The sequence below is a fragment of the Salvelinus alpinus genome, chromosome 29 (genome assembly GCF_045679555.1).
Source record: "Salvelinus alpinus chromosome 29, SLU_Salpinus.1, whole genome shotgun sequence".
Classification (NCBI taxonomy): domain Eukaryota; kingdom Metazoa; phylum Chordata; class Actinopteri; order Salmoniformes; family Salmonidae; genus Salvelinus; species Salvelinus alpinus.
Genome location: NC_092114.1, coordinates 30,065,016 through 30,079,680, shown reverse-complemented (window position 1 = coordinate 30,079,680; position 14,665 = coordinate 30,065,016). Strand labels below are relative to the sequence as shown.

The 14,665-nt window shown below is 41.9% G+C and overlaps 1 protein-coding gene across 1 annotated transcript; it reads left to right on the top strand.

Annotated features, from left to right (window-relative positions):
- The first annotated feature begins 3,302 nt into the window (after positions 1 to 3,302).
- LOC139558458 (nuclear receptor subfamily 1 group D member 2-like) lies at positions 3,303 to 12,822 on the top strand. Its single transcript, XM_071373595.1, has 8 exons — positions 3,303 to 3,854; positions 6,628 to 6,831; positions 6,969 to 7,057; positions 9,120 to 9,264; positions 9,496 to 10,337; positions 10,674 to 10,859; positions 11,243 to 11,453; positions 11,793 to 12,822. The coding sequence occupies exons 1-8, from the start codon at positions 3,836 to 3,838 to the stop codon at positions 11,987 to 11,989; spliced, it is 1,893 nt and encodes a 630-aa protein (XP_071229696.1). The 5' UTR covers positions 3,303 to 3,835; the 3' UTR covers positions 11,990 to 12,822.
- Positions 12,823 to 14,665: the final 1,843 nt, after the last annotated feature.

The window sequence follows — 14,665 nt, the reverse complement described above, 5'->3', positions numbered from 1 at the left end:
TGAAGATTCCTGGCCTAGAGGTTAAAGAAGTGGGACAGCATCTGGAGGGTGGTTGGTTCAAGTCCCAGGTCAGAAGGGAAAATGTATTTTCAAAGATGAAGTATAGTTGTCTTCTCATTGAATAAAATATATTTTTCACTCAATTGACAATGTATGGGCTAAATTTCAGTTTAATTCATCTAAACTGGAAGAAATTTCACATTAAGACAACGCCTTAATATCATACATTAGACTACTCAACGTTAAGCACAGCTTTTCAGATAAATGGTAAAGTAACACGATGTGAAGCACTGCCCTCTTCCCCTAACCTCCTGTTGGACCACTACTCAGTTCAACGTAAAGACGCAAGCTTCAAAGACAATACACTGTTTGAAAGGACTCAAGCTAGAGCAGCAAGGGTTTTGAGTGGAGAACGACGTGGTTATTTATAGAACTTTCTCACATTTCTCCCTGGTCTGTTTTTTTTTTTAACCTTTAACTAGGCAAGTCAGTTAAGAACAAATTCTTAAGTACAATGACGGCCAAACCCGGACGACGCTCGGCCAATTGTGTGCTGCCCTATGGGACTACAAATCCCTGCCGGTTGTGATACAGCCTGGAATCTAACCGGGGTGTCTGTAGTGACGCATCTAGCACTGAGATGCAGTGCCTTAGACTGCTGCGCCTCTCGGGAGCCCTTACACAGATTAAGCTGGGGGCACTGCAGGGTTCACGTCACCCATGATGACCAGAATTCCACCAAAACAGAAACTGAAGAAAAGTGTGGGCTTGTCTGTCTATTTTTTCATTATGGTGGCAGAGGAATCCAAAGAACCAGGGAAATGGGAGGTGGTCAGGAGAAGACTTCTTTGGGATATGGCTGTTCCAAACCCATTAAGGCAGCTTGATACCGTGAGGTGGTTGTTTCCATGTCTGTCAGGCAACTGAGTGAAGCAGGAAATCTACAAAGCTGTCGTATTTGAAGTGAACTTCCATTGTCCTCTGAGTTGTTGAAAAATCCTTGTTTTACTTATCTTCAAGTTTCCTCCTCGTTAATGCGCTGACCTTGGTTGAAAAGGTAGACACTTTATTCTTGTCGACCAATATGACAAGAAAGTGTGGGAGATCTAGTGAAACAGCTCATGTCAGAGTCAGTTTGAACTGTTCTGGCACAGAGGGTGTTGATGGAGAAATGATGTGGTTCATCCCATTTCAACCAAGGTGCATGGATTCAGGAACAAAGTGGGTGACGATATGAGAGGTTTTCAACAACCCTTTGGGTTCCATTTGTCCCTCGCGTGGTTGAATATAATACCTCCCATATATCCAGAGGATGCTGCAGTAAAGTCAACCAGCTACTCAATATCCTGATAAACAACTACTTCTTTATTTTCCTCCTTGGTTAGCTATGTGAAAACACTAGTGTACTGATCTGATCTGTGATTGCTGTGCTTTGCTACATGTGACGTCTACTTTGCTGCATGTGTTTCGAATGCACATGCAGACGTACACCCAGATATCTACATTTTGCCCTCGTTCCTGAGTAAAGAAACAAGCTGTTACCTGTGTGTGTGTGTGTCATTCTGCATGTGTCTGCCCTCATGTTGCCTCCCCTCTCTGTGGCCTCTGCCTCACCTCTTGGACAAGAGGACCACTTTTCTCCTAACATACCCTATCTGGGGCCACAGTGAGAGTGTAGGTTACCGAAGAGACTGTTAGAAGAATTGTTACAGTATCAAAACAGTTTTACTGAAAATAGGGTCTGTGGGTCTATGAGATAACCTTCATCAGCTAATGTCACTTTCTGTGAATTTTTAAGCACTTATGTAAAAAATAAAATAAAAAGCACATAAAGTCTTCATAATTAATCAAGGCTGTGTTAACTGACTGATATTAGCTCAAAGAACAAAACGTATAAGATCTAAACCTGTGTTAATCTCAAACCTTATTTTCGCCATTTATCCCAAACTATTCTTTCCCAATTCATTTTCCCCATAGGAAAGGCTGAACCAGAGGTACCTCATTTCCGGGTTTAGGACTACAAGCTGGTATGCTCTATTACGCACATTAAATTGTTGAATTCTTTTTAATAATGAAAATAATTTGAAAAAATATATGTTTTATATTGGACTGTGTGAAGAAGCCTTTGCTGCCAATGTGAGAATGCATTTTATAATATAATAATAATATATGCCATTTAGAATATATATAAACTGCTTGATATATTTATTACATTCTTAAAATCCTGAGAGCTCAATATATGTGGGAAAAATCTTGTTATAGTAATTTCTGATTTTATGCTTCAGTGTATTCAATATGTTGGAGAAATGTTATCATGTTTCTTGATGCTATACGATATACTACTGGAACCCATCAGCAATATATGTTCACCTACGACTGCATGGCCATGATCGTGCCAACTCAATCTTTACGTTTGCAGACGACACTACAATGGTAGGCTTGATTACCAACAACGACGAGACAGCCTACGAGGAGGAGGTGAGGCCCCTCGGAGTGTGGTGTCGGGAAAATAACCTCTCACTCAATGTCAGCAAAACAAAAGAGATGATCGTGGACTTCAGGAAACATCAAAGGGAGCAGCCCCATATCCACGGGACAACAGCGGAGAAGGTGGAAAGTTTTAAGTTCCTCGGTGTACATATCAACGACAAACTGAAACGGTACACGTACACATACAGTGTGGTGAAGAAGGCGCAATAGCAATAGCAATAGCGCCTCTTCACCCTCAGGAGGCTGAAAAAATATGGCTTGTCACCGAAAACCCTCATTTAACTTTTACAGGTGCACAATTGAGAGCATCCTGTTGGGCTGTATCACCGCCTGGTTAGGCAACTGCACCGCCCACAACCACAGAGGGTGGTGCGGTCTGCACAACGCATCACAGGGGCCAAACTACCTGCCCTCCAGGACACCTACAACACCCGATGTCACAGGAAGGAAAAAAAGGTAATCAAGGACAATAACCACCCGAGCCACTACCTGTTCACCCCACTTCCATCCAGAAGGCGAGGTCAGTACAGGTGCATCAAAGCTGGGATAGCCCCCCCACCCACACTTTGAACTGTAAAAAGTGTGTCAGTGGGTTACGTTGGGCTTGTTCATTTTGCATGGTCCGGTGCCCGGGTGGGAGGAGTCTTTTTTAAATTCCAGACCATTCCATTGGTCCTTAAGCGAAATCGCCAGTCCCCCGGGGAACCGGGCCATGCTAAACTAACTTGCCCATTGACACCAGCGCTAGGCTAGGGAAGGAGGAGCCGCTGTAATGGGTCACGTGGTAGCATAGCAGTTTGAGTCGAGAGCTCTAATCGAAACAGTCATTCAACGAATCTCTCTGGCAGAGGATAACTTTCTACTCCTTGCTATCGTTTCCTTCAAGAAAATACATATTTTTATGCTATACATATGCTTAGGCCTATCTTTAGCCTACAGAAAAAAACATCAGACGGACAGCTTTTTGGAGCGCTCTACGGGAAAAAAAAGATACGGAATTACGAACGTTCGATTCATTCTGAAGCGAAAAAATTGGCTACAATCTTTGGTTTGATTCGGGGCGTTTTTATAAACAAAACGAATACATTTGAATTTATGTGATTAGTTTTGACATATGGTTGTAGTCAAATATCACGGTGCGAAATAAGTCTGATTGGCAACAGTAGCTGTTGCGCTATAGATGTAATCTACGGAACTAGTAGGCCTAAATGCGTTTGCCGACTATTTTTTTGAATGCTTCAATTCATTGATCTGTAGTATCAACCAGCGACTGAAAAAATTGCTGAAAACAAGCTAACACGTCATCAGACTTCAGGTTGCAAGAAGGGGATTTCATTCCGAGGACATGGAATCTACAAAAGCAGGTAAAATCATTTTATGCTCAATACATTTATAAAGATCTATTTGTAGGCCTATAGCATATTTTAGTGTCTAAACAATAACTGTTTGTGACATTGCATCTTGATAGTATTTCATTTGTTTTTTGTGACCTAGATGATTGTTACAACTTCAAGTCTACTTGTCAGTATCGTGATTTTAAAGGGTTGCGTGATGTTCTGAATCAAAACATAAGTAAATGGTTTGCAATAACCTGCTCATTAATGTCCGATCTTTCTTACTGTAATCAGCCTTAATTCAAACTGGGTTAAAGTTGGTTAGGAGTGCCAGTGAGTGTATTATTTCAGAATCAATAGGCTGGGACAGTGTTGCAGGTTCCTTTTCTCACATGGACCTGTCGCTAGCCATGTGCGACTGTGTATACGCTCTCTCTGATTGGTTGAGGAGCGCTGTGATGTATAAACGTCTGTCTTTAAACGCTCCCCTTGCGCTCTCTGGTTGGTGAAGAAGCGATGTGACGTTAACATTGCATAATTCTGCCAAAGATCCTGCCCTGCGAGCTGGTGTAGATACACGTGAAACTGCATGCAGTTATAGGGCTGCAGCAATGTAAACTGACCCAGTTTTCATAGTTTGTTGGTGATGATGAAGTTTTTCATATAGTGATTGGCCAACATGTGCATATAGTTTACATATGGTTATTTTGCAAAGAACCAAACGGCGTTCCATAGTTTTCTACCACTGGGTATTTCGAGAATGCCTGTTCCACGTGGGAGTGCGTTCCAAAAAGTAACGTCATCAGTGAGTCAAGTAAATTATAGTTGATCATTCGGCCAAGAATTTCACAACCTAGTATACTATCCATTATGTAAGTGACTCTTATATGGGATTGCTATGGTTTTTATGCTTTATGAACGGTGAAAAACTGGGGTAAAGTTGGTTTTATATTCGGACACTCAACAGACATTAGCCAAAAGCCATTTAAAATGGTAAAAATCAATAACTAATTCATTGATTGTCACAGAAACATAAAAATAGATATGGTTTATTCTATAAATATCTAGCATACTTTTACAACCTTTGCTTTTAATAAAACATCCAGTTTTGATTTGATGGAAATATGTCATCTTTCAAATGCAATTTAAAGCTGTATAAATCAATAACTAATTCACCGTTTCTATCAAATCAAAACTGGAATTTGTATTTAAAAAAGGTTGTAAAAGTATGCTCGACATTTATAGAATAAATCATATCTAGTTTGATGATTGTGACAAATACATACAATCTATAAAATGCCATTTAAAGTGGTATAAATCAATAACCTTTTCATTGATTATGACAAACATCAAACTAGGTAGGATTTATTCTATAAATGTCTGGTATAAAACCTTCGCTTTGAGTACAAATTCCAGTTTTGATTTGATAGAAATACATAAAAGCTCAAATATTGCATTTAAAGATGAAGAAATCAATAACTAATTCAGTGATTGTCGCAGAAAAAAGTTAAACTATGCATTTATTTGCAATAACTTTAAAGAAATGTTAATTTCAAGTACAAATTAGTTATTGATTTAATTAAACAGTTTTAAATAGCATTTTATATATTATTTATTTCTATCAAGTCAACTGGAATTTTACCTCAAAACAAAGGTTGTAAAGGTATGCTAGACATTTATAGAATATATCATACATAGTTTGATGTTTCTGTGACAAACAGTGATTTAGTTATTGATTTTTAAATGGCTTTTGGCGAATGTCCGAATGTGTTAATATAAAACCAACTTTACCTCGGTTGTTTAAAATAGGGCAGTTGTGCCTTTTGAGATTTGTTTTAGAATTTTGCCTAAACTTCTTCTGTAATGCAATTCGATCAACAAGGAACATGCAGACGACCAACTCATGAACACATCACATTAGGTTATACTTCCATTAGACCACATAACATTTGGCAGGCATTAATCGCAATCCGTCCATGTTGGCCCTGCCTCTTGATTGAATGATGATGAGCTTCCATCTTGAGCCGTGTGTGTTCAAACAAATCACATTTTATTGGTCACATACACATGGTTAGCAGATGTTATTGCGAGTGTAGTGAAATGCTTGTGCTTCTAGTTCCGACAGTGCAGCAATATCTAACAATTGCAGTGTAGCCAGGCTATTCTCCACACACCCTGCTGACAATATGTAACAGGAGCTTTATCTAACCAGAATGGAGGGAGAGAAACCAGGTCAGCCTGACCTGAAAAAAGGGGAATAAAAAAATAAAGCTGTCTGACTGGGCGGGTGCTCGGACTCTCTTCCTGGCTCAGAGCTACTAGCACCAGGGAATTGTGGGTAGGCACTAGGCTACGAATATAAAACAGCCTCTTTATGCTATGGTTCAATCAGGATCAGATTTGGTTTCCATAGGAGAAACATGTGACATCAGTGTCACTTGATTGCTACATGTGAATCAGGGAAACTGAGTGCTTGTAAACTGGAGGCTGTTAATGGTAGTTTGGAGTGGGGCGGTTCTGATAGTTGTATTGAATAGGGGCAGCGGTATTTTATAGATGGAATAATTCAATGCTAAGAATAGTTTTGGACTGTACAATTTCCAGATCCTTCGGTCTGCAAAAATGTTCAGAAACAACATTTATTCAAATTCCTTTCAAACACTCACTCTATTTATAAGATCATGTAAATGCATTGTTCTTTGTGTAACTTGAACCTCCGCTACCCCAGTAGGCAACCCTATCCATAGAGATTTAATTCTGTCAAACTATTAGCCTAATCATCATGTCTTTCTCTCTCCACTAGGGGGTGTAATAGCCTACATCAGCTCCTCTAGCCCTGAGTCATGTCATAGTGACTCAAATGACTGCAGCTACAACTCCTCCCACAGCTGTCGCCAGGGCAACGTAGTGAACAAGCCCCTAAACATGGCAGGCCTCACCCTCCCGCTGGCCCACACTATCGCAAAGACCGGACGCTCGACCTCCACTGCAAAATGCGACATTACTAGTGAGTGGTTTCTCTGCTGTGTAATAACTTGAATGTCTATTCAATTACTATTTGCTTACATCATTTGTGGATGAATACAGTCTATTCAATTTTTTAGAGGTACTTCCTCACTGGGTGCTGATGAGATGTTTTTGCAGAAATCAACGGCCTGGTGCTGCTGTGTAAGGTGTGCGGAGACATTGCATCTGGATTCCACTATGGGGTTCATGCCTGTGAGGGCTGCAAGGTGAGAACACACACACACACACCTAATCAATGTTGCATCATGTTGTTCCTCAATATCATAGTTACTTGAGAGAGAGGGCGTGGTGACATAATGGTATGGTAGCCTAACTGGGTCAAATCATCATTGCAGCCATCCTCATCGAACCCATACAGCTTTATGTAGTTCTGCCTTATTTTTACCCACAGCCCCTAACTCTTTCCTCTCTTAATGAGCTACTTCTGCTGTCAGAGCACTGGGACAAGCAAAAGTCTCCCTGCCATCCCCTCCTCTAGCGGATCTAGATACTTTTACTAACCTCTCTAGAATATAACCAAATTATGATAAATGCAATATTACGTATTGGATCACAAAAAAATACAGCTTTTAAAAATGGTCTGATGGTGAAGTGGATATACTCGGTTTTCATATCCAAAAGGGAAAAAATAATCTTGCTACAATACATTTCAATATAATTTTTATTTTTTTATTTTTACCTTTATTTAACTAGGCATGTCAGTTAAGAACAAATTCTTATTTTCAATGACGGCCTAGAACGATAGATTTTTACCTTGTCAGCGGGGATTCGATCTTGCAACCTTTTGGTTACTAGTACGACGTTCTAACCACTAGGCTACCCTGTCGCCCCAAGTTAGCAAAAATAGATAAGATCTTGCTACCGTGGAAAGGAAAATACCTGTTTATTTGTGGAAAAATCACCCTTATTAACTCTTTAGTCATATCCCAGTTTACCTATTTGCTTATGGCCTTACTTACACCTAGAGAATTGTTTTTCAAATTATATGACGAAAATATATTCCATTTTATTTGGAACGGCAAGCCAGACTAAATTAAACTGGCCTATTTATATAATGAATATGAATTCGGAGGGCAGAAATTATTAAAGCATTAGACCTCTCACTAAAGGCTTCAGTCATACAAAAGTTCTACTTAAATCCGAACTGGTTCTCTAGCAGATTAGTATGAATGTCTCACCCCATGTTCAAGAATGGCCCTTTTCCCTTTATTCTGATTACAACATCTCACTTTCGGTTATTTGAAAATGAAATCATCTCCAAAATATTGTTTTTTTTAAAACAAGCCATAGAAAGTTGGTAGACATTTCTGCCGAAGTCATAAAATGTCTATCTAGTAATTTGTTATGCTAACAAGCTAGTAAGAGGTTGCATAGCAAGAGCATCAACTTCCGGTAGACAGGCGAAGCGCTAGTACGCTCAACTGAAATGATCGTTTGTTTACAGTACACTAAAATTAACTAATAGTATGTAGTATATACTTATTAAGTATGTATTATACAGTATGTTAGTATGGGTATTTTAACACAGCTATAGTCAATTGATCAATAATATAATAATACTCTTAGCAAAAATGTTTATCTTTAATTTACAATCTGTAGAAGAGAAAGGTTCAGAACTTTTGTGAAACATCACAGCACAGTTGAAAAATATATGGCAAATATAAATCAAAATGTGATGTTCCTCAGAGATAGATGGGAGGGGTTGAGTGGAGCTGAAGGATGGGACTAAAAACAAACAATATATAACTATTGTAAAATATACTGTGTCTGTAAAATGTGTATAGTATGTATAAGCTAAAAGTAGAAGCTTAAGTGTTGTTTTCCATTAGTTTACTCCTATTAGGGGTGGTAGGGTTTGGGGAAAATAATAAAGGAAAATATATATAAAAAATTAATTATTTATTTACAAAATAATAAATATGGGGGATTGGAAATGATGCAGACAATTACATTGATGGAAGCCACAACCAATCTGCAATATTAAAGCTGATCTACCCACTAAAAAAATACATTAACTCCCCTTCTACCTCCTAAAGCCGAGAGGCGTCATGCACCCTAATACACTCTGTTTTAGGGGGCTCATTTTTCTATGGCCAAATTTTATATCAAATAATTAATTATTCATATAAATAATATCTTCTAGATTTCAGCATACAAATGGACAAAGTGCAAAACCCCCCAACACGGATGTAACTCTAGAAAAAGACCCACTTATAAAACATTTATGAAAACTCTGACTTCCCAGTGTGTCCGTCTGTCTGTCTCTAGGGTTTCTTCCGTCGGAGCATCCAGCAGAACATCCAGTATAAGAAGTGCCTGAAGAACGAGAGCTGTGCCATCATGAGGATCAACAGGAACCGCTGCCAGCAGTGTCGCTTCAAGAAGTGTCTGCTGGTCGGCATGTCCAAGGACTGTATGTTTCTATTACCTTATATAACTACATCCCCTCTCCAGTTACAATAATACATGGTGTATTACCGTTATTGTGGGTTGTCATGGGTTAGATAAATATATGATTGAGAAAGAAGTAGATGAAGAAAAGAGTCGGGTTGTTAATTTCAAACAGGGATTTACAGTATTTGATCATCCGTAGACAAGCATATATTTTGTCAAGGACCCTTTCTAAATGTTCTCTCCTCCTTAGCTGTGCGTTTCGGCCGCATCCCAAAACGTGAGAAGCAGCGCATGCTGCTAGAGATGCAGAGTGCCGTGAACAACATGATGAACAACAGCCAGCTACACAGCCAGTTCCACTGCAACACACCCTTCCCCCTGGCCAATCAGCTTCAGTCGCCAGCCTGCCCCGTGGAGCCCCGCCCCCAATATGTTGATTCTGGCCTAGGCTCCGTCCCCTCCTCCTCCACCTCTCCCGCCACTTCCCCCGGGTCCAACCAATCTGAGGAGACCAGCTCTCCAGCTCCTGCTCCTGCGGTCACCAAGAATAAAAGCCCCAGCCCTAACTCCGTGTCTCCGTCGAGTGCTTCAGACTGTGGGTCAGAGGAGGTGATTGGCTCGGTGACCCGGGTCCACCAGGAGACCTTCATGTACAACCAGGAGCAAGGTAGACCCTCCCCCCAGTCCCAGGCCTACGCCCAGCTGACCTCCCCGGGGGCGGAGCAACATGTCAGTGACACTGGAAAGAGGATAGACGAGAGGAACCGGAACCAGCAGGAGGCCGGGAACCAGCAGATTAAGAACCAGAACCACCAAAATGACCTGGCCTCATTCACAGCCACTCAGGCCCATTACCAGGCTCAGGAGAGGCCCACCAACACTGGGCCTCAGGGCCCTGACAGCCACCATCGCCAGGAGGACCACTGCCCCTACAGCAGAGGCAGACTGCCCACCAGCTCCCCTAGTGGCCACTGCCCATCCTACGCCCACCATGGCCTGAGAGGAGGCAACAACAGCACTAGCCAGGCCACCTCCAATTCCCATGGAGGATTCAGTGAACTACTGTGGAACATGGGCAACAGGATGCATCTGGTGAGTCCAAGATAGACAGATGGAGAAGGAGTGTATGATATATTATAGTTAATTTAATATACATGTTATGATTTGTCATATAATGATCAACTACATTTATATAACACTTTATTCTCAAAGCACTTGAGAAATAATTGAAGTCTAAGAGTCGATCCCTGTGGAACACCACAGTTGATCTCTAGAGGGGGCGTGTTCACACCTTTAGATTGGGTTAACATAACACATTGTATTTGGGGTACTCGCCTTATCTACCATTTAATAAGTATGTGAATGATATGTCGTTTATGCCTCCTAACCCAAGTCCTTCTTTCCCTTCTCATCTCTCTCTGTCCTCAGCTGTGTCCCATGAACACGTCTCCCCATGTGAACCCCCATAAGTCAGGCCATGGGATCTGGGAGGAGTTCAGCCACAGTTTCACCCCAGCTGTCAGGGAGGTGGTGGAATTTGCCAAGCGGATCCCAGGCTTCAGAGACCTCTCCCAACATGACCAGGTCAGCCTGCTCAAGGCTGGTACCTTTGAGGTAAAGACCACTCTCAGAACACTCACTTGTATTAACCTTTTATTGTATTCTCTTCTCTTCTCTACCCCTTATCCATTGTCTCACATGTATGTGAATGAAAACAGTAGAAAAACCGAACCGATAAGGCCATCATTGAAATGCAGTTGATCCACCCAGACTTACCTAGCGTCTGCAGTCACTTCACCCAGACTTACCTAGCGTCTGCAGTCACTTCACCCAGACTTACCCAGCGTCTGCAGTCACTTCACCCAGACTTATCCCAGCGTCTGCAGTCACTTCACCCAGACTTATCCCAGCGTCTGCAGTCACTTCACCCAGACTTATCCCAGCGTCTGCAGTCACTTCACCCAGACTTATCCCAGTGTCTGCTGTCACTTCACCAGGTGCTAGTGGTGCGCTTTGCGTCCCTGTTTGACGTGAAAGATCGCACAGTGACGTTTCTGGGTGGTAACAAGTACAGCGTGGAGACGTTACAAGCCATGGGCGCCGGCGACTTCCTGACCTCCATGATGGACTTCAGCGACAAGCTGATGGGGCTCGGCCTCAGCGAGGAGGAAATGAGCCTGTTCACCGCTGTCGTCCTCATCTCTGCCGGTAGGCTCACGAACTGTGACCTTGTGACCCCACTCACAGGATTCGCACTTCCTGTCCCTTTATATAGACTTTCTTATAGGTCCCATAGAAACTGACTTAATACTGTGAGTTGTTATGGTACTGTAGGGCTTCCTACCAAGAGAGTAGTGTAGCTATCTATGTTTGTTGTGTTGGAAAGCATGCATTGTATTATAGTGAGTGTTTCCTTACTTACTAACATATTCTATCCATATCAGTTGGTCGAGCTTCATGTCATAGAGACATACAGGATGCATGGTGATCAGAGAAAAGTATAGGAACCAAGTCTAATAACGTTCTACTGTGGTTTTTGTCTTCTAGATCGCTCAGGGATTGAAAACGTAAACTCTGTGGAGGCTCTTCAGGAGACTCTGATCCGGCACCTGAGGGGCCTCATCACTAAGAACCACCCTAACGAGTCGGCCATATTTACCAAGCTGCTCCTCAGACTGCCCGACCTCCGCTCCCTCAATAACATGCACTCTGAGCAGCTGCTGGCCTTCAAGGTCCATCCCTAGACCAGAACTAAGGTCAGAACCTGGGGTGTATTCATTAGGCACCAAATGGAAGAACATTTACTGAAATGAGGAGGTAATACCTGAACTTGTCCAATAAGAAATGCTTGTCGTTGTCCTCGTCCCACCCCCCATTGCAAAACCTTTTGCTAAGGTGTACCCTAATGAATATGACCATGGACACTGGGCCTGAGGCCTGTGGCTGTGGACCACAAAGCCCATTTATCCACCCACTCTGACACACCTCGACCAGCTACCCCAATGAACTATGAACCCTGACCTCCCAAGAGAACCCTCTTATTCTGCCACTCACTTCACATGATCTTTTTCCTTCACAAACAAGTTGAACTAGTGGGCAAATGTGTCACGGTTACAGGGGAGGGGAAAGGCTTAAGACTTAAAAGTTATCGTACTGTGAAGCTAAATGGTCTTTATTGTTGAAGTAATAACCATGAACGCAAACGTTCAGACGCAAGCAGAAGATGGATGTGTAATATTTCTTTGTCTTGTTTCTGTGTGTGCAGGACACGTTTGCGACTGTACAACCCTTCTTAGAGAATAACCTTTTAACATTGTGTAGATGTGCAATATGATATGTGACTGACTATTTAGATTTTTTGTTTAGCTTTTCTACAGCAGGCTCCCCAATCCTGTTCCCGAAGAGCTAACATCCTGTAGGTTTTAACTCCACCGCTGTTCCCGGAGAGATACCCTTCTGTAGGTTTTTATTTTTTTATTAATTGAACCTTTATTTAACTAGTCAAGTCAGTTAAGAACAAATTCTTATTTACAATGACGGCCTACATCGGCCAAATCCGGACGACGCTGGGCCAATTGTGCGCCGCCCTATGGGACTCCCAATCTCGGCCGGTTGTGATACAGCCTGGATTCGATCTACAGGTGTCTGTAGTGACACCTCTAGCACTGAGATGCAGTGCCTTAGACCGCTGCGCCACTCCAACCCTGTTCCTGGAGAGATACCCTCCTGTAGGTTTTAACTCCAACCCTGTTCCCGGAGAGATACCCTCCTGTAGGTTTTAACTCCAACCATGTTCCCGGAGAGGAACCCTCCTGTAGGTTTTTGCTCCAACCCTGTTTCCGGAGAGATACCCTCCTTTAGGTTTTTGCTCCAACCCTGTTCCCGGAGAGATACCCTCCTGTAGGTTTTTGCTCCAACCCTGTTCCCGGAGAGATACCCTCCTGTAGGTTTTTGCTCCAACCCTGTTCCCGGAGAGATACCCTCCTGTAGGTTTTTGCTCCAACCCTTGTCTAGCACACTTGATTCTACCAATTAGCTGGTTGATAAACTGAATCAGGTTAGGTCCAACTGGGGTTGGAACCTACAGGAAGCTAGTTCTCCAGGAACAGGATTAGAGCCCCGCTCTACACCTTGGGTGTATGTTTGTGGTTTATTTAGGCAGACTAATCCAAAAGGATGTTGTGCTTACTGCCTAAAGAGAGGGTGATTCTAAAGGGGGTTAGGGCTAGTTAAACTCAACCCCTCTAGTTCAAAGTAAACTGACAATGACAATGAATGACCACAGAGAAGTGTTAAGTCTCCTTTCTAAACTGTTTTGAGACAAGGGGAATGTGGTAAAAGCATAGATGGACCTATGTAATCAGGGTAAACGCTGCTACTTCACGTCTGTCTCGGTGTGGCCTTAGCTAGTCACCTGAGGAAGAGCTTTGATTGAATGTCTTTATTTGTTGTTGAGAGGAATCTCTCTTATTTCAAGCTTACAGTTTGAGTTGTTGGTGCAGCAGTTGTATGTGTGTATATCACAGACAGTTGGTGGCACCTTAATTGGGGAGGATGGGCTTGTGGTAAAGGTTGGAATGGCCATGTGTTTGATGCCATTCCATTCGCTCCTGTTCCGGACATTATTATGATCCGCCCTCCCCTCAAACATCCTTTGGTGTATATGTTTGGCACGCTATCATTTTCCAGAGGGGGTTATGTTGTAAATCATGACATGTTCTTGTAGGTAATGATTTTGGGTTATGAACTAACTGAAGTCCATCATTGACAGACATGGTCCCATCACTTAATCATTAAAGTGTTTTGTGATAGACCTCCCATTTGAAGAATAGGGGAGCAAACAGACAGGAAGTCAAATACATCGAGGTTATTCGAACTGCCAAAGGTTAACGTTGCTAACCTATCAACACATCTCCACTTGGAGACATTTTTGTTGTTTATTTCCATGTCAAAAGGAGACATTTTTTATTTTAAACTTGTTATACCCATTTCCTATTTTTCGTTTTGGTGCAAATTGTTAAATCAAAACATGCGGTTTGATTTTACAGGTGAAAAGTGTACTTTGATTGCTAATTATGCATTTAATTTCACTGTAAAAATGTTTTGTGCGCACATACTTGATATCGTGTCTTAGAAGCCCATTCAGGCTGGTCACCAATTGGTGTACGACATGGATTTGTTTTTATTTCTATCATTACACATAAACACATGTAGGCAGACTTGTGTCATGTTGCTGTAGGGTCGGTGGTTGTGAGAAGGGAGAGAAACATTGTAGGAATGTTTTTGTCATTCAGTTGGACTCTTATACCACTGTCTCAAATGTTTCAACAGAGGACCACTGAACTTGAATACTGATGCTTTTGTCCTCTACCGTACTTTTCAAATCTGTACACACAGACTACAGATATAGTCATGAAGTA

What these genes read in the sequence shown, in the direction of transcription:
- LOC139558458 (XM_071373595.1), top strand. An exon ending in TCAAGGCTGGTACCTTTGAG is followed by an intron (nt 10,860 to 11,242) that starts GTAAAGACCACT and finishes TCACTTCACCAG; the next exon opens with GTGCTAGTGGTGCGCTTTGC. An exon ending in TGTCGTCCTCATCTCTGCCG is followed by an intron (nt 11,454 to 11,792) that starts GTAGGCTCACGA and finishes TTTGTCTTCTAG; the next exon opens with ATCGCTCAGGGATTGAAAAC.